The sequence below is a fragment of the Sorghum bicolor genome, chromosome 9 (genome assembly GCF_000003195.3).
Source record: "Sorghum bicolor cultivar BTx623 chromosome 9, Sorghum_bicolor_NCBIv3, whole genome shotgun sequence".
Lineage (NCBI taxonomy): Eukaryota > Viridiplantae > Streptophyta > Magnoliopsida > Poales > Poaceae > Sorghum > Sorghum bicolor.
This window is the reverse complement of record NC_012878.2, coordinates 52,793,970-52,820,453: the sequence shown is the minus strand read 5'-3', so window position 1 is coordinate 52,820,453 and position 26,484 is coordinate 52,793,970. Positions and strand designations below refer to the sequence as shown.

At 42.7% G+C, this 26,484-nt stretch overlaps 3 protein-coding genes across 3 annotated transcripts; 1 reads left to right on the top strand and 2 right to left on the bottom strand.

Annotated features, from left to right (window-relative positions):
• On the top strand, positions 11,897-14,628 carry LOC8076997 (CBL-interacting protein kinase 28). The gene is made up of 2 exons (XM_002441215.2): positions 11,897-12,296; positions 12,723-14,628. The coding sequence occupies exon 2, from the start codon at positions 12,960-12,962 to the stop codon at positions 14,328-14,330; it is 1,371 nt and encodes a 456-aa protein (XP_002441260.2). The 5' UTR covers positions 11,897-12,296; positions 12,723-12,959; the 3' UTR covers positions 14,331-14,628.
• On the bottom strand, positions 14,892-19,972 carry LOC8076996 (DNA replication licensing factor MCM3 homolog 3). The gene is made up of 16 exons (XM_002439910.2): positions 19,759-19,972; positions 19,570-19,682; positions 19,253-19,461; positions 18,622-18,752; positions 18,297-18,535; positions 17,967-18,203; positions 17,730-17,884; positions 17,447-17,655; positions 17,191-17,353; positions 16,904-17,100; positions 16,361-16,420; positions 16,186-16,278; positions 15,824-15,987; positions 15,584-15,652; positions 15,349-15,490; positions 14,892-15,264 (listed from the first exon to the last, which is right to left on the bottom strand). Exons 1-16 carry the CDS (start codon positions 19,822-19,824, stop codon positions 15,208-15,210), a joined length of 2,304 nt encoding a protein of 767 aa, XP_002439955.1. The 5' UTR covers positions 19,825-19,972; the 3' UTR covers positions 14,892-15,207.
• Positions 20,356-24,385, bottom strand: LOC8076995 (WEB family protein At2g38370). Its single transcript, XM_002439909.2, has 2 exons — positions 23,960-24,385; positions 20,356-22,025 (listed from the first exon to the last, which is right to left on the bottom strand). The coding sequence occupies exons 1-2, from the start codon at positions 24,167-24,169 to the stop codon at positions 20,586-20,588; spliced, it is 1,650 nt and encodes a 549-aa protein (XP_002439954.1). The 5' UTR covers positions 24,170-24,385; the 3' UTR covers positions 20,356-20,585.

The window sequence follows — 26,484 nt, the reverse complement described above, 5'->3', positions numbered from 1 at the left end:
TTTGAAATATAGATAAAATTATTTAATTTTGTATTTTTGTGCTCATAAAAATATAGGAAAAATAATATTTTCATTAAATTAAAATTTATCATAAGGCATAGCAATATTATTATGCATACATGCTGGTGCATATGTTTTGATGTGATGCTTGTTGCTCCTTTATGTGTTGATAGTAAGAAAAATATTTAAAATACGTTTAGTACATCGATCTTCCTTATTCGGCACGTATTTATCTTTTATCTACAACCAAATTCCTTGTTTCTAAGCTCAAATTTTTATTAGAACCTTCCTAAAATATTTTCTTTATCACTCAAAGCACTTCTTTTAGTTCCTCGTCCATCAAGCAATCTCTACAAACTTTTCGGAAATTTTTCCATCTTCTGTTCTCACTTTTCTCTGAGCATGATCTAATTTTTAGATGCTCTAAACAATCTTATCATGAGCTCTAAAAACTTTATTCGGGTTCCCCATGTTCTATAATATCTCTGAGAATTTTTCCCGAATTTTCGGAGCTTTCGGAGTATTTTTCGTGGCTTAACTACTAATTCTAAACTTTTCTAGAATTATTTTATCAATGAAAATAATTAATTCCGAAAATAATAAATCTCTTATTAGTTTTTCCAACGTCAAAGCCCATAATAAATCCCAAAAACCATATAGTTATTTACTAATGGGCTTTAATAATTAATTAGGCCTATTAGTAAAGATGAAGGTTGCAAATCAATTAGTACCATATCGCTAGTTGACGTGGAGCTGTGGAGTTTCTCTCCCTATATATTTGTACCAACTCTTAGGTTGAGCACACCAAATACTACCATATGGGAAGCCTCTAGTTTGGGGATTCCTAAGGTAGTAAAATTATATTTTATCCTTTCTCTACACGTTGCCCCTTCGTCATCAGAAGTCGAGCACCATGCCCTGGTAGCACACGACACCGTTCGTCTTCCAATGTCGTGGCTTGCCATGCTAGTTCCTTCCGCGAGACATGGCTGAAGTCGTTGTTGGCACTTGAGTTGTCCATGGACGGTACATATCTACTCATCTCCTTTAAACCTCTGTTTTTCTTGCTAACTCCCAATATTTATAGTTAATCCCGCTTAAATCATTTGGCGTTGATCTTTGTAGCTCCGTTTTGCTCTGTTCGTTAGTTTCATACGTAGCAGCAATGTTAATTCGTCACATGTTTTATAATTTAATTAGTAATTGTTATGGGTACGATTAGCTTTCTATTTTTTTAAAAAAAATAATAACATATGAGTTACACTTCAATAAGTTATACGCAAGTGTGAAAACAATTTGATTGCTATCACTAATGTGTTCTGAAATTAAAATTTGATTAAATTAACTCACGTCATATGCAATTGAAATGGATGCTTTCATATATTTATTTTCTTTAACAACTTAAGTTTAACTAATCTGAAAACTACTTAAATATTTTTAAATAAAATATGATTAGTTTTACCTTGGCTTTCTAAACATAATTTGACTTAACTCAATTTAGGTATTTTTCCCTGTAGTATCTTATACATATTATATATATATAAATAAAATAAATAAAACTCGTAGTTTTCTTTTTCTCGTAAAATAAATTTTATGGTAGTCGTTTAGTTCTATTACGCTCTCATTAGCGTGCTTTTTACGTCTGTGTGCTGGTGGCGATACGTAGATTAGTTTCAAATCTTTTTATTGTTTGGTGTTTGTTCTAATTTAGTTCTATTATTTGCTTTGTGTATGTTTGGCTCCGATTGCTTGTGTGTTTCTATTCGATGATCGAGTTTAGTCGGTGAGCAACTCGTGGTGATCAAGAGCGTTTCGGTGATCAAGATCAAAGCTTTGGCAACAAGTGAGACCAGCAGGACCAAAAGGATAAGCAAGAGCAATTGGATTGAGGCAAGTATAGCATTTGGATTTTATTTCTGTGACCATGATCGTGTGACTAGATTAATGTTAAGTAATAAATGATAAAAATGACTTTTTAGCCACTTGATGATTTGTCTGTACGTGATCACCCGGGACAACAGTGCAACCATGAGGGCTATAATGGCTCTGGCTTTAGCTCAGTATGAAGACCTTTTCTAGCTTGTTAGAGGTTACCCGAGAGGGCGGAGGGGCTGAACCGACACGGGTATAGTGCGAGCCCCTGTCCCTATGTGTATAGGCTGCGCGTCATTGTGCCATTCGGAAGGGGGGTATCTATATCTGCTCGCAAAGGAAACCTTGCGGCCCTAACATGTTAGACGAACTTTTGAAAGGCTTCATAGTGATCCCTGCCGACCTTCCTTGGAAGTGGGTTAAGAGGCTGATCACCTCGGGCGAAAGGGTAAATCATGACTCATGGGTAAAGATGTGCAACCTCTGCAGAGTGTTAAAACTAGTATACTAGCCGAGCTCACGGTCAGGAGCGGCCTTGGGGACATCTACATTAAGGATGATGATTCTTGTGTGTTAAATATGCTCAGTGTTTATTGTTTAATGCTTTACATTATTTATGTCACACTGATCATGAGATTGTGGGAGCTATACAATCTAGTTGCTATACTTGTTGAGTTCGACATGGACTCACTCTTGCTATTTCCCCAAACCTCAGGAGAAGTTTAGGCTTGTGATCAACGAGTCAGTTGGATCCTGTAGAGAGAAGTTAATACCCGAAGTTTGGAGTTGTCTATCCGCTGTTTGCTATCACAGGTTATATCTTTTATACTAAGTACGTTATATATTTATGCATTATCTTTTGATATTACCCCTTATTTGTAGCTATATGTGGGATTTGACTTCTAAAACTCACATATGGTGCGTATCTGATTTGTCCTTAAAATCGGGTATTACAAAGTGGTATCAGAGCAATGCTGGCTGTAGGACGCAAGCCTAGTTAGAAATTGGTCGTCTTAAGGTTTTGGAATTGTCATAAAATCCTTGCTCTATAAACCTTGGTACTTTCATCCATACTATATCCCTATCCTTGCTATTTGTCTCTACCTTGTTGCTTATTTTAAAAGTACTTGTTTTCACCTTCACTCCTTGATTTGGTATGCTTTTAGAACCTTTTCTTATCACCTTCTTGCGTCTTTGAAATATAAGTTTTACGATCTCTACCCTTACTATGAAGAGAACGATAGTATCGCAAGTTGAGTGAAGTGTGAACCTTCGATGCTTAGTTGGTTTGTTATTATGTTTATGCTTGATTTGGATCTTTGTAATGAGTGCAGTGATTTTGTGGGATTTCTCCACAATATCATTTAGTTTATAGGCCTAAGGCATAAGGATTAATGAAATAAGTAGTTGGGTATGGCTATCTTCTGTTTCTGTCCTTTGCTGTTTTCTGGAGCAGTCTGCAATGATTCTGGTGTATCTTCAAGATCTGATCGTGAAAAGTTTATCCAATTTTTCTGGGAACAACTAGACTTCAATATATTTCTCTGACCACAAGAATCACCCTCATAGCTGTTATGGTTTGGAAGTTACAAAAATCACAAAATGATACATATGTTCTGTCAGGAATCTGGACCAGTTTTGGTTGCCTAATATTTGAGACCAATATAACTATAGAATTTGGAAAAGTGTTCTATAGAAAAGATGTACACAATTTGATAATCTTTCCAACGGTATAAGATGGAACTTATTTGGATAAGTAGAACCTGAGATATGATATTTACAATTGGATGTTTCTGTTCTGTATCAAAGTCTGGGCAGTTTTGGTATTCCCCATTTTCGGCCAACTTGAAATCAGAAGATGGGAAAGAGTTGTATACGAAAGTTGTAGAGGATTTCATAAGCTTTTAAACAATATAAGGATCATCTGCAGATGATTTAAGGAGCTCTAGATATAATTTCTGGAAGTTATTACACCTTGGCTGAGACATTATCAGGAAGGATATTATAATTGGCTATTTTACCTAAACTTAAAGACAGAACCTAAGAAGGTCTTCTACGTGAAAGTGGTAGAGAATTTCATAAGTTTTCTAATGATATAAGCTATAACTCTATTGGAATAACAGAATATGAGTTATACCTATTTTTCTATGCTGGTGTTATTCATATCGCGGGAAAATTTCAGGATACATGTTTATTCTCTTGCACATAAGCTCTTTGGGATGTCATGAGTTCTCAATGTTAGCTAACTTGTCTAGAAAACATGGAAGATACCTTTCTTGTGCCCTAGTTGACTTTTCATAAGGGGGGTAGCCTAATTAAAGGAGTTACAATGAGAAGGATTGGCTAATGTTGGATCATATATGAGGATCACAAGTGTTCGGTGAATTTGGTTTTGTTTCAAGATATCATCTCTTTTAGAGAATATCAATGGAGGTATATGTCATTGCTGATACTCATAGATTGAGAGTTATGCTTATGAGGATCAGATGACACCAAAGTCTACAAAGTTATACATACAATGTGAGAGTGAAACAACTTGATTGTGATAAAGGTACCAATAGATGGAACATAGTGATGAAACCAACCTTGGCTCAAGAGACTCGGTACAACGAATTTAAAAGACTATATGATGTGTAGCGTCTAAAAAGGATAGGAGAAATAAGTTTAAAGAAGGATCGTACCTACTACACTACACTAGGTGTCTCGTCAATATTTTAGGAATACTTGAGGCTACTTGGAGTAAGAGAGTGGAATCATTGCAATGAAGATATAACTACTCAAGAAAGTGAACAAGATTCAAAATATACATCTCTTTGATAACCGTCTTCCGAATCTCGAGGACGAGATTCATCTTAAGGGGGGTAGAATTGTAACACCCTAAAATTTACTCCTTTTGAAATATAGATAAAATTATTTAATTTTGTATTTTTGTGCTCATAAAAATATAGGAAAAATAATATTTTCATTAAATTAAAATTTATCATAAGGCATAGCAATATTATTATGCATACATGCTGGTGCATATGTTTTGATGTGATGCTTGTTGCTCCTTTATGTGTTGATAGTAAGAAAAATATTTAAAATACGTTTAGTACATCGATCTTCCTTATTCGGCACGTATTTATCTTTTATCTACAACCAAATTCCTTGTTTCTAAGCTCAAATTTTTATTAGAACCTTCCTAAAATATTTTCTTTATCACTCAAAGCACTTCTTTTAGTTCCTCGTCCATCAAGCAATCTCTACAAACTTTTCGGAAATTTTTCCATCTTCTGTTCTCACTTTTCTCTGAGCATGATCTAATTTTTAGATGCTCTAAACAATCTTATCATGAGCTCTAAAAACTTTATTCGGGTTCCCCATGTTCTATAATATCTCTGAGAATTTTTCCCGAATTTTCGGAGCTTTCGGAGTATTTTTCGTGGCTTAACTACTAATTCTAAACTTTTCTAGAATTATTTTATCAATGAAAATAATTAATTCCGAAAATAATAAATCTCTTATTAGTTTTTCCAACGTCAAAGCCCATAATAAATCCCAAAAACCATATAGTTATTTACTAATGGGCTTTAATAATTAATTAGGCCTATTAGTAAAGATGAAGGTTGCAAATCAATTAGTACCATATCGCTAGTTGACGTGGAGCTGTGGAGTTTCTCTCCCTATATATTTGTACCAACTCTTAGGTTGAGCACACCAAATACTACCATATGGGAAGCCTCTAGTTTGGGGATTCCTAAGGTAGTAAAATTATATTTTATCCTTTCTCTACACGTTGCCCCTTCGTCATCAGAAGTCGAGCACCATGCCCTGGTAGCACACGACACCGTTCGTCTTCCAATGTCGTGGCTTGCCATGCTAGTTCCTTCCGCGAGACATGGCTGAAGTCGTTGTTGGCACTTGAGTTGTCCATGGACGGTACATATCTACTCATCTCCTTTAAACCTCTGTTTTTCTTGCTAACTCCCAATATTTATAGTTAATCCCGCTTAAATCATTTGGCGTTGATCTTTGTAGCTCCGTTTTGCTCTGTTCGTTAGTTTCATACGTAGCAGCAATGTTAATTCGTCACATGTTTTATAATTTAATTAGTAATTGTTATGGGTACGATTAGCTTTCTATTTTTTTAAAAAAAATAATAACATATGAGTTACACTTCAATAAGTTATACGCAAGTGTGAAAACAATTTGATTGCTATCACTAATGTGTTCTGAAATTAAAATTTGATTAAATTAACTCACGTCATATGCAATTGAAATGGATGCTTTCATATATTTATTTTCTTTAACAACTTAAGTTTAACTAATCTGAAAACTACTTAAATATTTTTAAATAAAATATGATTAGTTTTACCTTGGCTTTCTAAACATAATTTGACTTAACTCAATTTAGGTATTTTTCCCTGTAGTATCTTATACATATTATATATATATAAATAAAATAAATAAAACTCGTAGTTTTCTTTTTCTCGTAAAATAAATTTTATGGTAGTCGTTTAGTTCTATTACGCTCTCATTAGCGTGCTTTTTACGTCTGTGTGCTGGTGGCGATACGTAGATTAGTTTCAAATCTTTTTATTGTTTGGTGTTTGTTCTAATTTAGTTCTATTATTTGCTTTGTGTATGTTTGGCTCCGATTGCTTGTGTGTTTCTATTCGATGATCGAGTTTAGTCGGTGAGCAACTCGTGGTGATCAAGAGCGTTTCGGTGATCAAGATCAAAGCTTTGGCAACAAGTGAGACCAGCAGGACCAAAAGGATAAGCAAGAGCAATTGGATTGAGGCAAGTATAGCATTTGGATTTTATTTCTGTGACCATGATCGTGTGACTAGATTAATGTTAAGTAATAAATGATAAAAATGACTTTTTAGCCACTTGATGATTTGTCTGTACGTGATCACCCGGGACAACAGTGCAACCATGAGGGCTATAATGGCTCTGGCTTTAGCTCAGTATGAAGACCTTTTCTAGCTTGTTAGAGGTTACCCGAGAGGGCGGAGGGGCTGAACCGACACGGGTATAGTGCGAGCCCCTGTCCCTATGTGTATAGGCTGCGCGTCATTGTGCCATTCGGAAGGGGGGTATCTATATCTGCTCGCAAAGGAAACCTTGCGGCCCTAACATGTTAGACGAACTTTTGAAAGGCTTCATAGTGATCCCTGCCGACCTTCCTTGGAAGTGGGTTAAGAGGCTGATCACCTCGGGCGAAAGGGTAAATCATGACTCATGGGTAAAGATGTGCAACCTCTGCAGAGTGTTAAAACTAGTATACTAGCCGAGCTCACGGTCAGGAGCGGCCTTGGGGACATCTACATTAAGGATGATGATTCTTGTGTGTTAAATATGCTCAGTGTTTATTGTTTAATGCTTTACATTATTTATGTCACACTGATCATGAGATTGTGGGAGCTATACAATCTAGTTGCTATACTTGTTGAGTTCGACATGGACTCACTCTTGCTATTTCCCCAAACCTCAGGAGAAGTTTAGGCTTGTGATCAACGAGTCAGTTGGATCCTGTAGAGAGAAGTTAATACCCGAAGTTTGGAGTTGTCTATCCGCTGTTTGCTATCACAGGTTATATCTTTTATACTAAGTACGTTATATATTTATGCATTATCTTTTGATATTACCCCTTATTTGTAGCTATATGTGGGATTTGACTTCTAAAACTCACATATGGTGCGTATCTGATTTGTCCTTAAAATCGGGTATTACAATCTCAAAGGGTTTTGCATTTGAGGTTTGCATTTGAGTAATTTGCTAAAAAGCTCCAAAGAGGTATCCAACGATTTTACATTTGGAGTTTGCAATTTGGGCAACTTGGCAAATGAATGAGCAAACTTGGCAAAAATGTCAAGTTGTGTATGGCTTTGCAAACCTGATCGCGTGAGCAAAGTCATGCGCAAGAAAAGCGCGCGCCTGGAGACCTCCTATTTTTATCCTTTGCCAAGTCCAAATGCCAATTCCCTTGGAGATGACCTATTTTTATCCTTTGCATTTTGTTATGGGAGTTTGCAAACAACAACAAATGCCAAGTCAATTTGCCAAAGCCTTTGGAGATGCTGTAGCAATTGAATTCTACTACCAGTTCACGGTGGCGAATCCAGCTCGAGAAATGACCTAGGGCGGACTTATACTATAAAATTTTGGCAAATCAATGGCAATGTAAGCTAAAAAATTCCATAAGTTGCTTTGGCAACATAATAATTTGACCAATATTAAAGTTTTCAGCATATAATTTCCATATCAAAATTAGAGAAGTTTGTTCCTTAAATTAAGAGAAGCCATACATACTAATACTAATAGTTCTAAACTGACTTCACCAAATCATTCGATGATTCATCCTTAATCAAATTTTAAACAATTAACTATGTGAAAAAGGCAAATGAAAAATAAAGATACCTGCAGCCCGACGCAGGTTCTTAGGTTCCGCAAGTTTGTGAATTAGTGAGAGAGACGACCAGAAAGTCAGAAGTCGAGAATAGCGAGAAACGTGAGAAATGCCGATTGTATTCTTATTGCGTTTTGTGGGCTGTGATTTTCTACATGGGCTGAACCACACATGATGGTCCAAGACGTCTAAGTTGTCTTCAATCTCCGTCGGATACTCTGGGAGCTTCTTTTTATTTTGCACTAATGCCTAAAATTTCCATAGAGTGTCACATCAGCCCCAAGAAAACCTAGAGCGCCCCCCCTGGCTCGCCCTAGTGGTGGATGCGCCCACACAAGGCTAGCAACTAACAAGCTACCGGTACCTAGCTAAATAAAAAGAGCAACTAAGGTCATCTTTGGTTGTTTTTGTTTTTTCTTTAACATCTATCACATCAATATTTAGACACATGGATGGACTCACCCTTGTTTAGATTAAGCCCTGTTTATTTCCTTTTATATAGCAGGCCAAGTACCTATACATTTCATGTACTCAGCCCTTGTTTGAATTAAGCAATAACAAACCAATTTCTCTAATCTACCTATTCGGTCTTAATCTCATCCCCTTTAAACATTGGGCATCCAAGGAAGAATCTCTGCACCATTACCGGTCCAAGCTACGAGCTTCGTAGCTGCGAACCAGCTACCTTAGGCACTGACACCTTTGACACAAATATGCAGTATGGATGGCCGCACAAGCAAACACTTGGCAAAAAGCCCGAGAACAGATGCCTAACGAACGACGACCAACATTCATGTAGGCGGAGTTGAGAAACTTCTTCTTTCTAATGTCTTTCTTCTTCTTTCTGCCACCAAAGAATGAGAAAGACTGATCAAAAATTTATTCTCCCTAGTCCTTCATCTTGGCCAGATCTAACCACGATAAAACATGGAAGAGTCCGGAGAAAATTATTCCATGACGGCGATACTATCTCCATCTTGATGTCGCTATCTAGAAATAAAAGTCTCTATGTCGTCAAATCGGTGAGGATACCGACACCGTAATTGTTGCCCGCATCTTCAACGGGACCACCATGGAGAAAACAATTCCACCCTACCATCTCACCGTCGCCGGAGAAGAGAAGGAAATAAATCTCCCAAACCAAAAAATTTGGCATGGAGAAACTATAACCCTAAATACTCGATCTAATAGAAAAGCTTATTAAAAATGATAGATCCCCACTCCCTCAAGCCTCTGGTGATTATCACCAGAGGGGGGAGAGAGGGGGACCAATGATTATGGCTATAGGAGCGGCGGCAGCGGGGCGACAACGCTGAGATGGGTTTATCAAATATAAATGAAAGTGTTACAGTAGCCATTTTGTAAAATTTTTTGTAAGCTTTGGTTCCCTAGTTCTTTACCACCGTGGCATCCTCCTCATTTTCAATGACCTCACTTTCGTCCTCCACATAGCGCTCGACATTGTACTAATGGATGAGGGTCTGCTCTTAGTCACGGAGCTTGGCATCGACAAAAGTTGTGAGGGCTTTTTGGAAATAGACCATTATGAGATCGAAGTGGGCTCCGGTGATATGTCATCCCATAGCGAGGCTTCGCCAACTTGCCATTATGAAACACGACCCACCCGCTAAAATGCCATCCGATGCCCTTGGAATCCTTTTATTCCTCTTCTACTCCTATCGCTTATATTTTTTCTTTAGGAGCTCGTGCCTATGACAGAATGGAGTGAGTCACACCTTCATAGAACAGATTGCGGCTCAAGCTGGGTACGAGCACCTCCTCCCCGGTCAACTTCCCCCAGAGTGTCGCCCCTCCCTGCGCTCCCTCTCCTCTTCTAGGCTGTTGTTTCTTCTCCGAGCGTCAATGCACTGACCTTCCCCATGGGTTGGTGTTGTACTCCATGGTCGCCGTGGAGGCACTGCAGTCATGCGGCCAAGGCGAGCTAGGGCTGGTCATGGCGAGCAGGCCACGCAGGCAATGCTAGGCGTTGGGGACATGGGAGAGGTGGCACGGAGGGGCTCACGTGTGGGTGGAAGGGGCTCGTCATCGTTGATGGGCTGCGGCGCTGCCGTGGGGGCAGAAAAGTAAGTGCTCGATCCATTTTGTGCAAGCCCATTCCATCCAAACGTGCACCTGTAAAAGAAAAAAAGAAAAGGGTAGAGGCAAATGAGTGGGTACCGATAACATTTTAGCGGGTGGATTGTGTTTCATAGTGGTAAGTTGGCGAAGCTCTGTTGCGGAATAACATATCATTGAAACCCAGTTAGAGCATCTCCAAGACTTTCCTACTTTTTTCTTCTAAAAACTTGTAGTTTAGCAAGTCCTAAAAAGATTTAGAAGAGAAAAAGAAAGTCATCTCCAATAGTTTTTAATAAACGACATCTAAAAATCAAACTTGAAGCCCACATCAATTATTTTCTGCCTTTTTTTCTTTTTCTGTCACAGAAAGATAGGGCTCCGTACATGAGGCCGTGACCTTCTGCCGCCACCGCCAATTTCCAACCACCGCGGGCAGCACCCAGCCGGCTGCCGCCTCCAAGCAGCTACCGGCGGCTACCTTTCATTGAACCACGCCCTCCACCGTGCCAGCCACTACCACCTCCCAGCCGCCTGCGAGATGCTCCCAGCCGGCCATAGAAGTCACATCCTGCAGGCTGCCTCACAAGATCACTAATCATGTCTTGAGAAATCTCTGTTGCAAAAGAAGGCGCTTGGAAAGACTCAACGCGGTATCCGCGCGTGGCTAGGATCTCGCAAAGTTACACGGAACTATGAAAAATTTCCCAAGTCCTAAAATATTTAGGAGTAGATATTAGGAGAGAGATTTTTCTTCATCTTTCTAAAAAATAAGAATTAAGAGTATGTATAAGAAACTCTTAGAGATGCTCTTAGAGCAACTGCAACAATTTGCTAAAAGTACTTGGCATTCTAGGATTTTTACTAAAACAAAAAAAACAGCCTCCAACAAGTTGGTAAAACTACTTGGCAATTTTGTGATCTTGGCAAAATTCTCCCTTCACTTGGCAAATATGCCAAGTCCTCCATCACTTGGCATCACGTGTATCCTAATTTGTCAACTAGTTTTGCCAACTTGTTGGAGACTCAATTTTATGATTTTGGCAAAATTCCTAGGATGCCAAGTTTTTTGCCAAGCCCAAATAGCAAACTGTTGGAGAAGACCTATTTTTTTTACTTCGCATTTGGTTTTAAGACTTAGCAAAACTATAGATTTGCCAATTGACTTTTAGCAAACTATTGGAGTTGCTCCTATGTACTATCTAAAAAGCTCACTGGACTACCTCGGCACTCCTTTCCTTTTTAAAAGGATCAAGCACTCCTCTTGGTTGCGTGAAGAAAACAAATACGTGGGATAAAACGGGAGGCAACCAACCGAAATGCGCCGTACTTCTAAAAAGGTGCTAAATTGTTTTTTTTTAAAAGGTGTTAAATGAGCTACAGATAGATGCAACAAAATTGTTCCTTAGAAGATATACTAAAACTTCAGCCAATTGCCTTTTTTTTTAAAGAAGTAGCCAATTGCCTTTTAATAAAAAAACTTTGTATATAAAAGGAATAAGAGCAGTGGCCTTTTTGTATTTCAAAAAAGCTGGACGCCATCATTGGGTTCGGCCGGTTTAGCCCGAGAACTCTCACGCCACGCAATGCATGACACGGAGCACCGATCTCCATTCTCCGCTTCTCTTCTCCAATCCTCCACTCGGGGATTCCCAAAAAAATCACTAAAACTCAGAGGGGCCTGCCGCGAAAAAGATCACCCGCGCGGCCGCGCCGTCCCCAGATCGCCGCGCCCCTTGGCCTGCTGCGGCCCTGCCACCGCTCCGTCCTCCGTGTGGACTGCAGCCGGCGACGGGTGCGAGACGGAGACACCAAGGAAGCTGGCGTCCCCTCCTTGCCACCGGGGTGAAATGTGGGAGGTCCAAAAGTGCCGCCATGGGTTGCCACGGCCGAGCTGAATCGGCCTCTTCTTCTCCCCCCTCTTCCATTCGTCGGCGACTCCTCCAGCCAGCAGGTGCGTTTTTCCTTATTCTGCCTGCGATGCTCTGCCCCTCCCCTCATTCTCCCACCCCAAGATTGGACCTGATGCAGGATTAGGATTTTTTGAGAAAATGTTGGTTTAATCTCCTCCAGAGGCAAAGCATTTTTGAATCGTTGGTGACGTGAGGATCAGTTAATTTTCGCACCACTTGTAGGATTTAGCAGCTCCGTGTACCCATGTTATATGCAACGCAATATATACTCTCTTTGCTCCGAAATTGGTCATGTACCCATGTTATATGCAACACAATATATACTCTGGTGTTTTGCGTGCAATTCTACCTTTGGCAGCTGGATTTTATTGCCTTGCTTGTTCTGTACTGTATCGTTTGTGCACTCCATTTGCCTTTTCATGAGCTCTGAGCCTATGAAGGTGTGATCTGACGTGTTGATTTTGCAGATACCATTTGGCTCAAGACAGCTGAAGCTGGTTCACCTAGGAATGCAGAATCATGTTGTATTGCAAGAGGCAGTCATCTAAGTTCAACAAGATCATTTCCTTTTCATCTGAACCAGTTCTGCAGAGTCTTCATGAGATCTTGGGGCTCAAGTCATATTTGACTGTGGTGTGGTGACGCTGTCACCAGTAAACTGTAGTGCTTGTGAATTTGTGCAGGTGTTTACAATAGTTTACATAATGGAAGACAGAAGTGTTTTAATGAAACGGTATGAAATTGGGAGACTCTTAGGGCAAGGGACCTTTGCAAAGGTATATTATGCCCGTAATCTTGCTACTGGTCAGACCGTTGCCATAAAAATGATCGATAAGGACAAGATTTTGAAGACTGGTCTCATGGACCAGATAAAGAGGGAGATATCGATAATGAGGATGGTAAGGCATCCGAACGTTCTGCAGCTTTTCGAGGTAATGGCTACCAAGAACAAGATTTACTTCGTTCTGGAGTACGCCAAAGGCGGTGAGCTTTTCAACAAGATAACGAAGGGGAAGCTTACCGAGGAGGCTGCAAGGAAGTATTTTCAACAGTTGATCAGTGCCGTTGACTATTGCCATAGCCGAGGTGTTTATCATCGTGACTTGAAGCCTGAGAACCTGCTGCTGGATGAGAATGAAACCCTCAAGGTCTCTGATTTTGGTTTAAGTGCCTTAGCTGAGTCAAAGAGACAAGATGGTCTACTCCACACTGCATGTGGTACTCCAGCTTATGTTGCTCCTGAAGTGCTCAGCAGGAAAGGCTACAGTGGTGCAAAGGCAGATGTATGGTCTTCCGGAGTAATTTTGTTTGTGCTTGTGGCCAATTATCTTCCTTTCCATGATAAAAATCTCATAGAGATGTATAAGAAAATTTCAAAAGCCGAGTACAGATGTCCTCGTTATTTTTCTGTGGCTTTGAAGGAGCTCCTTTATGGAATGCTTGATCCAGATCCCAATATCAGGATGTCCACCTCAAGGATAAAGAAAAGTCCTTGGTACAGAAAGCCCATTGGGATGGCAGCACTGAAAAATGTAACTTCTGACAAGAACTTTGGCTTGACGGGTGATATTGATTCCGATAAAAATCAAGGATCATTGAGCTTGACGAACTTGAATGCATTCGACATCATTTCCTTCTCTACAGGATTTGATCTATCCGCCTTATTTGATGAGAAATATGGCCAAAGGGAGGCAAGATTTACTTCCAAGGAGTCAGCAGCAGCTGTCTTTGCGACGCTGAACGAACTGGCCAGACGTTTGAAGCTTAAATTTACAAAGAAAGACAATGGTGTGTTGAATTTGGCCACAACCAAGGAAGGAAGAAAGGGCATGCTTGAGCTTGATGCTGAGATATTTGAGATTGCTCCTTCTTTCCTGTTAGTTGAGTTAAAGAAGACCAATGGTGACACAATGGAGTACCAGAAGTTGATAAAAGATGACATTAGGCCATCACTTAAGGATATTGTTTGGGCATGGCAAGGTGATCAGCAACAGACACGTATACTTAGACAAGCAGAACAAGAGCAGCTGTCGCCACTTCCACCAATTTCACCAATTCCACCACAGCAGTCATAGTAGGAGCTGCAAATGCCTCTCAAAAAGCAAAAACAGAGTTTGCTGAGTCTTGGGCTCTTGGCTCTTGGCCGATTAATTGTCCTTTTTAGACTAGCAATCTACTGTAAAACTCATAAAGGTCCACATTGTTTGTGGCATACTGGCGTGCTGCCTTTCTGGCTCCCATTTTTATTCATTTATCATTTTTCGCTGAAAATGAAAAGCCTGTATGTACTAAGGATATCTGGCATTTTCAATATGATCACTGCCAAAAAGAATTCAATTAACCAGTGCAATAATACAATTGATGCTTTTCAAATTGTATAAGATCACAAGTGGCTGGTTATAACTGGGAAGTCAGTCATTACTCAGAGTCCATGGCAACTAGTCTGAGGATTGCAGTTGCCTTGGTGAAAGCGGAACCTTTTAAGATCAGGGATTCAGGGTTTTGATAATTCAGAACGTAATTCAAGAGTTTACACCCAACTTTGAATTTCAGGGCTCCCCTATGTGACATCCATTATTGACATTTCACATTCTACAGTACAATGTAGTATCACGTTTCCAACCCAACAGAAAGTCAGAACAAATTCCATCTGGCGTCGGTTCCTAGAAAGCCTACACTGTCAGCAACTCAGAACGTGTAAATTTTACTAGTCAGAATGAACTGCAATTGCATAAACTCGAACACAACCAGACATGACTTAGGTACTAAATATCACTAGGTCAGGTAAGCAATACATTACATTAACTAAAAGTACCAAGGGGACCAATGATTGTCTCAATCCTAAACATTAAGAAACAAATACTTCAATAAATAAGTTGGTTACAGACAGACAGCCATCATGACACAGCATGTCCAGGGGATCCACAGGTAAACGTCCTGGTAGACTGGTAGTTATATGATTCGAACAACACCATCTCGTATCATTATCCTGTTTGCATCTTGCATCCTCTGAGAGCACAAAGAAATAAAATTTTAATGCAAACGACATGCTTAGCTGTATGTTGAAATAAAACCAGCTTTGTTTTTTCATACCTCCAAAATAAACTCTACTTGGCTTCTGGTGTAAGGTGCAGTTGACTCCCTATTCACCGTCTGCTCGATTTCATCAATTGACATTTGATCTACATGGCTTGCCAACACATGCTGACCCAGAATTGCTTCGAATGCTTCAATTCTGCAGGTTATACAAAAACAAGGGCAGCAAAGGATCAGGCATAAACAAAACAAAACAAAGCTGAATGTCCAGATTTACAGGTTATGTAGTGACCTCTCTGCAGGAACATTCTGATCATTTGAAGTGTTTCCTACATCCACATCCATTGGATCGTTTCCAGAGCTGTGAAGAATACAGATATTTTTAGATACAAGAACGGGGAGTAGCCAAGTAGGTAAAAACTAAGTGGAACAAAAGTCTGGGATGGGAAACATACTGCAAATAAGCTACTTAGTTCTTAAAAAAGTTCAGACAAGTGGGTATATGGACAAAGTTATAAAATATTAAAATCACCTTCCATGCCCATCCTCAGTGCCACCAGTTGCACCTGCATCATGATCAGCTTGCTGTTTCATCTCCATTTCTCTCTGTTCACGCTCTTCCATCTCAGTCAATTCCTTGTGGTATATTGCAAAATTTAGAACTTGCAATGCAGCCTCAACATCGGATTTCAGAACCTGCAAGACATTGCCATGATGTGATTCTCTCAAGGACAAATGGCTCAGTTAACCTTCCAAAAATTAAACTGTTTCTAAAATGGAGAAATTGCTTCATTTCTTGGTGAAGTTTCAGGAAAATCATGAGCAAACAAATATGAACTGTGGTTGATCCAGAGAGTTGATGTGGGTAGGTTGCGAGTGGAATTAACAAAATACCTCATGTCTCAGTTTCATCTTGGCATGAGCTGTGGATAGACGGATTATGGTTTCCAGTGTCCTTGCTGTAATTGGAAGTGTACCTCCACCAGACTGTAAAACACAAAGGTAAACAAATGCGAGATACAAACATATACCATTAATGAGACAGCAGACAGCCATGCTTGAATCAAACCTTTGCATTTGCACTACCATCCCTGAGCTCAGCATATGAAGTAGCAATATGATCAGATGCCTGCAGCAGAAGAATTTCAATGCTATATCTGAAGGGAGACCTTTGTATTTTGTAAGAGATTCTCTTCATCTCTTGAAGAATTGAGAATACAATAAAAAAATACTGAAATACAGGAAGTGTATTGAAAAGGAAAAAGAAAGCAGCCCACACAAGGTCACATTGCAATGAAAAATAAAGGCCTGTTTGGCAGAGTTCCAGCTCCAAGAATTTTTTGGAGCTGTGGTCATCACTTGGTCCAGAAATTCCTGGAGCTGGAACTGTTGGCAGATTGAGTGATATCATACAAATTCTAAATTCTGCATGGATCAGACCTGTAGCTCTTCCATAAACACTCAAGACACATGCAGTGTCACTGTATGGGCTGATGTGCAGTGAGATCCATGTCGTACAGAGTGTTATCTCATGTTTTCAGTGCACATTCAAGCCCTCAACTTGGTGTGAGGAAAACATGGTATATTAATGCAAAATAGTGGAAAAGGTTACCTCGTCAGTGAGCTTTGGTTGAATAAGGTTCTTTGCATAATGAATATATTTCTTCACAAATTTGACAGTTAGCCTATCCTGCTTAGCTTTCTTTCCTCTTCTTCTATCCTGACCATGGAGCATCCTATCATACTTAACAAAAATAGCATCACCATCGTCTTCTTCAGCACATCCATCCTTATCAAGAGACCTTGCTCCTACAGTTTATGAGGTTTGTCTTTTATTAAGCAAATGAAAAGAATTGAAGAACTGAACAAATCTATTTGACTGTAAAATAGCAAAGCTACCTCCATCATCAGTGCAATATCTATGCATTCGAGCAACGTGTTCTGAAATTTGCCGGTCAATCTCAGGATCCATTTGATCAAGAACAATAAAAAGTAAATCAAAACGGGAAAGCAGTGAATCGGGAAGCCCAATATTCTTTGTTGGCGTCAATGATCGATCATACTGTCATAAGGCCAGAAAGTATTGTCAGAAACAACAACCAATCAAATGGAGCACGCTTATGGAGCTAGGGAAAGAAATGAGATAAGAGCTTACAGTTCCATATATTGGATTTGCTGCAGCAATTACACTACATCTCGCATTTAGCGAGGCATGTATTCCTGCCTTTGCAATGGTTACAGTTTGCTGTTCCATGACTTCATGAATAGCAACTCGGTCTTGATCATTCATTTTATCAAACTCATCAATGCAGACAACACCACGATCAGCAAGAACCATGGCACCAGCTTCAAGCCTTCTTTCCCCTGAACAGAAATTTGTCATGTGGCTTTTACAGGAAAATGAACACCAATGCACTAAGTAGAGTTGCGTAATTTACCAGTCTCTTGATCAGAAGTCACAGCAGCAGTCAAACCAACACCAGATGAACCCCTGCCAGTTGTTGAGATAGCCAAAGGGGCAATGTTCATCACAGCTCTTAGGAGCTGGGACTTGGCAACTGAAGGATCTCCCACCATCATCATGTTTATATCTCTGTATGCCAAAATATAGGAATAAATAAATAAAGCACAATCAATAAAATCATGTATCAGTAATGATCTGAAACATCACTTACCCTCTCAAGTGAGTTCCATTTTTTAGATTCTTCTCAACGCCACCAAGCATCAGTAGTACTACTGCCTTCTTTATCCATAGATGACCATATATGGATGGAGCAAGTGAGTTTCCCAGCACGTCGAAGGTGTCATTTCTCCTTGATATTTCTTTCATCCGCTTCAGATCTTCCCGAGTATAGACAGGTGCATTTGCCTCTTTGTTAAGAAGCGACACATTATTTGCGATAAGGACAGTTCTACAGACATAGTAATACAAAACCACATCATACTTCGGAAATAGGTAAATTGAAGCCAGCTTTGGGGAGGGTCATAGTCATAGCTGAACTAACCTGAACACACCACTAACACTTCCCTTGCTTTTCCCTGGTAGAGCCTTGTATACACCGACAATTGAGACACGATCACCAGGTTTGCAACAATCTACAAGATCATCTTCGACAATAACATCGACAGTTCTTGGGAGCTGTCCAGGTGCAGAATTTTCAGGCACTTCTTGCATGGACAATGTCTGGTGATCCTTGTATTCACACATTCCATACTCGGTGACCAACAAGTTACCATTCTCATCCTAGCCATTGCAGATTGAGCAGCATTACAACTACAGTACCAAAGTGGTTGATTTAATGAAATTGCAGAGAGCAAATAGGAGCATACCCTTGTTGGATAAACAGAGCCAGTAGGCAAGCCTACAAAAGAAGTGATGTCCCTGTATTCACGCGATAGAAAGTCCCCAGTCACAGGGCAGAAGTGAACGCTCTTAACAACTTTTGGCCTTACCAACGAGCCTGTTTTTTCAGGAGGAAAAATAAGATTAGCACTCAAAGGTGTAGAGGTACTTCACTAGAAATCTGGTGTCTGTCTATGCTTAAGTATTAGTAAATTGCTGGGCGTGGACTAATAATTTGATAGACCAAGTAGTTAGCATCAAATTAGTATGCTACATGCACAACATTAGTGATGAATTAACATAAGTCAACACTAAAGTTTCTACAAATTCGAGTAGCTCAGTCATTCTGACACTGTCATTCATGACACAGCTAACAAGCACAATTTTACCCATTCTGTTTTGCAGTTTCCCTTTACCACAAAGGTACCAATCGAACTACCACAAAACTTCTATCCACCAGCAAGAAGAATCATATAGTTTAATTGGAGCTTGTTCAAAAGACCCTGACAACACAATCTAGAACCATGTAAACAAAGTGCATTCAACAAGCAGTATGACTGGAATCAGATCATAACAACAATGTGGTCCATCTGCTGAAAGGGGGAAGTGAGCCATTACATTTGGTGACGATGCCCTCAACGCAGACCATGGTGCCGATGAAGGAGGACATGAGATCCCTAGGCGTGACCCTGTGGAACCCGAACGGCCCCGAGAAGCCCACCATCACGCGCTCCCCTTCCTTCAGAAACTTGGGATCTAGATTCCTCGCCACCTCCGAAACCGCGTCCGACGCCGGCTGCATATACTCCCCGGGGCTTCGAATCACCCTATTCACACGCAAGGGCAGACCGTATCAGCCAGAGAGGCAGGAACTTGCCCAACAGAACAACAACAGAAGCGCACGAGAAAGTGAGGGGGAGGCAGCGGCGGGGCACCTGCGGGCGAGATCGAGGTTGTGGTTGCGGAGGTCGTCCATGCCGATGATGAGGCGGTGGCGCTTGTTCTGGACCATGTCGCGGACGGCCTGCATGTAAACCCCCTTCCCAACCTGCGATGAGGGGCAAGAACGTCAGCCGAGTACCCGGCGAACCGGCGGCGGCGCTAGGGACGGCGAGGGGACTTACGTCTTGGTCGAGGAAGTCGAGGAAGGCGCGCTTGTGCGCCGCCATGGCCTCCTCGTTGACGTCCATGGCTGCCTGCGGGTTCGGAGACGGAGCGCGAGGCCGGAAGAGAGCGAGCGGGGCTGCTAGAGGAAGGGGCCGAGGCGCGGGAATGGGGGGCTCGGGGCTGCGGCAGGCGGGCGGATTTGGATTTGGGGGTAGAGGGTGGGGATGAAGGCGGCGCGTTTTGGCGGGAGTTGGCGCGCGGCGTGGCGGGAAGACGTGGTTTTCGCGCGCTCCGGGTGACGCGGGACAGCGGATTCCGCGGTCCATGGGCTTTCGATCACAATATCACATGCGCGACATGTAGAGAAAATAGAGGCCGTACTTGAGGCCCACTAGTGAGAAAAAAAAGGTTGGCAGAGGATGGTCGAGCCCATCGACGAGCACTGGTAGCATTTTGGCCCAGTAAGGAGCGCGGCTAGGTTGCGACAGAGCGCTGTGGCAATTCACCAACTCGAGACCAACATATTTGTTGCTGGGAGTAAGCTACACGGCGGCGCACCTGAGCGACGTGCAATTCGCCAACTCGAGACATACACGCCACTCGCCAGCCAGGTATTTGATGTACTTCCTGACCATACTACGAAACCATTTGGCAGTGTGGCACACTGGCACTGACGTCTGACCCTTCAACAGCAAGTGTGGCCAGAACAGGGAGTAGCTAGTACTAAAAATACCAACTTTGTTCATAGAACTAACTAATTACAAATGTAACGATTATTCCGATCTCTTATTGTAAAATATATAAACGACTACAGCGCAGCTGAGCACTGACCATCCGAACTAAACTAGCTGAAGCCACCGTGAGTGCAGGAGGCAGCCTTCCTCCTCCTATGCCTCTGCTTCGCGAGCAGCAGCGCGTACACGACGAACCCCATCCTCTTCCTCCTCGGCTGGAACTGCTTGCGCGAAGCGCAGTCGTGGTCTATCCTCAACGGGGAGAACATTTCGTACTTCTGGCTCAGGATCTGCCCGAGAGAAACCTTCTTCCTCGTGTTGGTGGTCTTTGTCATCTCAAGCTCGCGGTCCAGCTTCATGCTCAGGATCTGACCGATGGACACCGTCTTCACGTTGTTTGGCCCCGTGGTCACCAGGCTCAGGCCGTTCACGTCATATATCCCAGAGCCTGCTGCTCGCCGGGGCGCTGCCAGTGCCGTGTTCTTGAATTTTACTGAACTGTTGCTGATCGGGCGCCAGTTCTGGATTATTTGGTCTGACCGCAGTTTTCGGAGCGTCTCTTCAGCTGCTAGCTTGGCTTTGTTTTCAGATTCCTCCCTCCTCTGGGCCTCCTCCAGAGCCTTCCTGCTCGTCTCGACAGCTGCCGTTGCTTCCTCTACTCTTTCCAAGAGTTCTAGCTTACACTGGTTTGCTTGATCTAGCTCTTGCATTGCTGCGTCAATTTTCTTCCTAGCGGCACTGTCCGCTTCTTGTGCTTTGAGCACAAACGTAGAGTGCTCCTCAACAGAGAGTGTAACATCAGAAGTATTGGCGTTCAGGTCCCACCCGTTGCTCAGTTTTTTCATCTCTGCAAGAGCAATAGATTCTCCACGTTGGGAGGCTTCCTTTAGTTTCTCAGCCATGACGATTCTGAACTGCATAGTCTTTGTCTTAGACCTTGTGTGCTCGATTGCAGCTGTCAATTCACAAATCTCATTCCTCAAATCCTCTGACACCTTCTTGTGCTTTGCTTTCTCAGCATTCAAGTGCTTCATCTGCAACCAGATTTCAGAAGGCTCAAGGACAGGTTGTGGAGTTTTTACTACCTGCAGCTGTGCAACAGTTTTGGTCAAATCTGTTTCTAATGATGAAGCCTTCCCCAGGTTGAATTGTAACCTTTCGCGGGTTTTCTCAAGTGACCCTTTCTCCTTCTCTATCTGGCTCTTTAACATGTTGACAGTGTCCGTGTTAAGGAATGCTTTTGCCTGATTCAGCTTGATCAACGTGGTTAGTGGGGACTGTGTACCTTTTGTGCTCTGGATTGATGGCTCGGTGTGGCTACTGGTTTTTTGTTCGACAGCAGGAAGTGGATGTACGATCCCTGTATCAGCATGGCCTTTTGCCGCATTTGTGTCCTCCGCTGTTACCTTCTCTATTTGTACTTTCAAGGCATCTATAACATGCTTTGTTTCCTGTAGTTCTTTCAAGACCTTAAATGTTTCCTTTTCCTTAACAAAAAGTTCCATCTCCAGCTTCACTGTTTGTTCCTCAACTTTCATAAGTTCTTCTTCCTGAAATAAATGGTGCCCATGGACAGAGTTACAGATTTTATTTGTGAAGAACAGAAATGTGAACTGTACAGTGTACACACTACACTGAAAAAATGCATAGAGGGAGAACACTTCTTTGAAGAAATATGTTCAAAATTGGACATCTAATGCGAAGGTGAAGAATAAAGTTCAAACTGAAATCCCCTTATATATTCTGAATAACATGGCAATCAACAGCAAGCCAAACAGCGACTAGAAGATAAAAATTGGCAACAACGACGACCAGTAATTCCAACTTAAATTTCCATAGGTTACTTCATCAGTCCTCACCATGCAATTCATAAGAAAGTATACTTGGGACTAATACTGAAAAACATTGGCAACGTCTTACACTGAAAGACTTAGAAGATTAAAAAAAACACTCTAAAATACAACTATTCAATTGCCTCCTGATTCTTATATTACATCTACAGAGACCAGCTAGTAATAAAGTAGTGACTCCAACATCCTATCTAAATCCTTGGGTGCCTCACATGTTCAGCTAATGCCAAAATTGTTGGCATCCTCCTGTACTCTGATCTAAGCACTTCCACACTAGGACCTGTATCAAAGATCATACTAATAGTAGTCTTGACATACCTACTCCCTCCATTCCAAATTATAAGTCATTCCAAGAACCTTAGAGAGTCAAATCATTTTCAAGTTTGACTAAAATTATAGAGAGAAATACTAAGATTTGTAACATAAAGTGAGTATACTATGAAAATATAATTAAAGAATAATCTAATGATACTTAGTTGGTATCATAATAATTATTATCTTATCATATAAATTTGGTCAAACTTAGGATAGTTTGACTCTCCAAGATTCTTAGAATGACTTATAATTTGGGATGAAGGGAGTACAAATAATGCCAATAGTTTACTTAGTTGTCTCCTCGAGTAATAATACATAATACATTCAAACCATAACTTCTTCCTAGTTGTGAGTTGTGACAAACCAGGATCCCAAGCAAACTATATGGGGTTGTAAATTGGACAAAACTAACAACTTGTGTCTTGCAAAAAAAAATGTCAAGTAAAAATATGGCCATCTTTTTTAGGAGAAATGAAAAAAAATCAGGTGATGATGTGTAACAGCAACAGTAAAACATAAACACCAGCATACTGTAATGAAGTGTGGCAATTCATGCTTGCTAGTCAGTTGTAATGTTGTACTACTACTACTACCTTTACATCCTGTTATGCTGCACTATATTTCATCTCTTTCAGGATACAGTGCTTGTAACCTGTAAGTGTGCAACAGACAAAGCGAGAGGCTGGTGACTGCTCATAATTCATAACCCAACAGCATCAAGATCTAATAGTGGACCTCTATTCCTCAACAATGTCGGACCGAAGAGGACACCCAGCTTACTAGTAGCTAGTAGTAAATGCCATCATGCATTTGGTTTCTTTCGGCTCCAGATTGATTCCAAAGTCCCACAAGGCCACAATGGCCTGTCACAATCACCCACACCAATGACGCCCAACCACTTCGCCGAAACTCGAAAAGAATGCTGCGTAGTTCGGATGTCGTCTGCCCTGACCACCCCCAAATTAAACCCAGAAACCTAACCACGGCTGCTATACAAACAACAATGCTAGTACTAGAAAGCAAGTTAGAAGTAAAACCCTCGCGTTTATGAATTGGTACCCCTTGAAAATTCAAATCCGTACAGGCACGGCCGATCTCAAACTAAATTGATCAGGAGATGCGAAGTTTCTTTGAAAAAAGGTATTGGCTGAGAAAGCAGCGCGATGGCAAGCATGCCGCCGCCACCCTCCTGCGCTGCGCTTTGAAAAAGCGAAAGGCCACTGCCGTGCCGCGCGGCTGCATAATAAACAAAAATAAAGCCGCAAGCAAAAAAGGTACTACCCGGGGCGGGGCGGGGCGGCGGGCTCCGGTTGACTGACCTCTGGGCGGAGGTGGACGACGGGCGGCGGGTGGCGCCACTGGGAGACGGCGGCAGCCCCGCCGCCGAACAGGTCGACGGCCTGGCGCACGGACTGGAACGGCGACGACGTGTCCACCTCGCCGCGCGCCCGCATTGCCGCCGCCTGCTCGCCGCCACCTGCGGGGACGCCGCCGACGGCGCGCTGCGCCTGCGCCGCCACTCCCGCCATCGCGGGCGTCCGGCCGAGGAGAGGAGCACCGCCGCACTTCCGCAGCGCTGATGAGTGTAGCGGAGTGGGGGAGCGGCGAGCGGGGCGAAGGCAATGGGACTATGGGAGTGTCCTGTCCTGTCCTACCCGGGCGGGTGCGTGCGCGCCCGTGACCGTGAGCGCTGCTGCAGGTTTTCTCGGCTCTGGCTGTCCGTAGCGGCAGCAGCGTGCGGATGCCGGGGTGCGTGTCCCGTCCGCGGTCCGCTTTTTAGCGCGGCGCGGCGTTGGTGGGGAGACGTAAAGAAAGTTTTGTAGTACAAACCCCTCGCCTCGCGACCTGCTTGGTGAATGGTGACGACGAGCGTAGGTGCGCGGTGCGCTGTGGCTTGTGAGCCCTCCCAGGAGATGGAGTGGGAGGAAAAGGCGGTGCTGCCGTGCTGGTAGGTGCGCGGAAACAACAGCAGTTTTCACCCCGTGCCCGCTGACGAAACTGACGAGGTGGGGGTGGGTGGGTGGCGCGGCGGTCCGGTCCGGTCGGGTCGGTGTCTTCCGTTGGGTTGGTGGCTGCCGGGCCGGGCGAGGACGTAACCTGTAGGCTGTAGCTTGGATTGGGGGGACCTGGCCCCGGGGGGGTTCATGGGCTGCTGATCCGTGGATCACGCCCGCCGTGTCTGGATGGTAAAATCGAATGGCCAGAACTACGGCCTACTGTGCCCAGAGACCACCACGGGCCTGGAGGCTCGAGCTTCCGAAAGTTAAAATGGTCCTGTAGAGAGGCCTCACTACATGCACAGTGTGTACAGTATCCACTGTCCACCACTCCAACTCGACGAAGCAGTCTTTTTTGTTCCGACTCTCTGCAGGTTTGCTCCGGTTGTTCCTAACACAAATACTTTGACGAGCATAACCAACCGAATACCAACGATTGTACAAGTTGCGGTATAATGAGACAAGGAACTATACTATCCTATAATCCTACTGCGTGATATTTAAAAAACATTGTAACCAGAAAGAGTCGTCAATTGAAATACAGATCGGATGTGCCTATTCGTGCCGTACGGAACGGCCGTCCGTCGCAGCCCCCCCCCCCCCCCCCCCCCCCCCCCCGGGGCATTGCTCCCTCTCCGGCTCTCCCAGTCTCTCAGGCCCAGCAGCGCCAACGCCGTTAACATTGCTGCATGATTGGATTGGTTTGTGTCATCTCGTGCGCCACGAAAACTGTTCCGAGATCACGGACCAACGCCCGGGCACAGGGCTATTCCGAATTTCCGATTTCCCACAAGACACGCAGATCCTCTATTCCTCTCCCTTCTTCCTCAACCTGGCGGCGACCTGCGTGCGTGACGTGTCCGTCTTCTTCTCACAAGCAATATATAATCCAAAAGTAGCACTGCGCAGTGGACCCAGGGCGCCCCCAAATAAAGGCATCGGCCCCACCTGTCAGGCAATGTCACGTGACAACTAGTACTCACGAGAGGAGGCGTCAAGAGCCACATATGTACCCGAAACCTCATGGTCATGGATCATGATGGAATCTACCGCGCCATGCATTGATGTGATCGTATACACAGTATTGATATACTGCTATGTTGTCGGTTGCTAGATTCTGTTACCCCTGTGATATTGTGATCCCTGTATCCCTCCTGTCATAAAAACCTTTGTCTGGAGACTCATAAGAAGGGCCTTAGCCACAGCTGACAGAGCAACCAGATTTTCATCCGCAGGTAATAACACATGTGATAGATGCAACATGATTGAAGATGACTACCATCTGTTTTTCCAATGCACCCTCCCACGTCAGGTATGGCTCACAGCCAACCCTTCCATCAACACAGCTAATTTTACCCCTGAAATTGATGGTGTCCAATCAACGATAACCCTTATTGTTAATGATACCACTCCTGACGCTCTATTGACCAAGTTTCTTTATACTCTCTGGTTCATATGGAAAGCCAGGAATGACTACCATTTCAACAGAAAGGATTGGACAGCACCTCAGGTTCATCAGGCCATCCAAGCCTACGCGACACAAAATGAGCAAATTCCAGCCCAGGCATCATCTCATATTGCTCAAAACCAAGGTAATCAACTTTCAGTTTTGCAGGAAATTCTACAACAGCCAGCAGCACACTATTGCCCCCTACCAGCAAACCTCCAGGGTTCAAGATGTTATGTTGATGCAGCAGTAACCCCTGATGATCTAAATATATCTGCTAACAATGCTGGTCTAGGCATATTTATCCTAAATTTTCAGGTACAGCCGCCTCAATACATCTATGTCCAAGCTAAACTTCAGCGCTGCCACTCCGTTCTCATGGCTGAGGCTGCAGCACTAG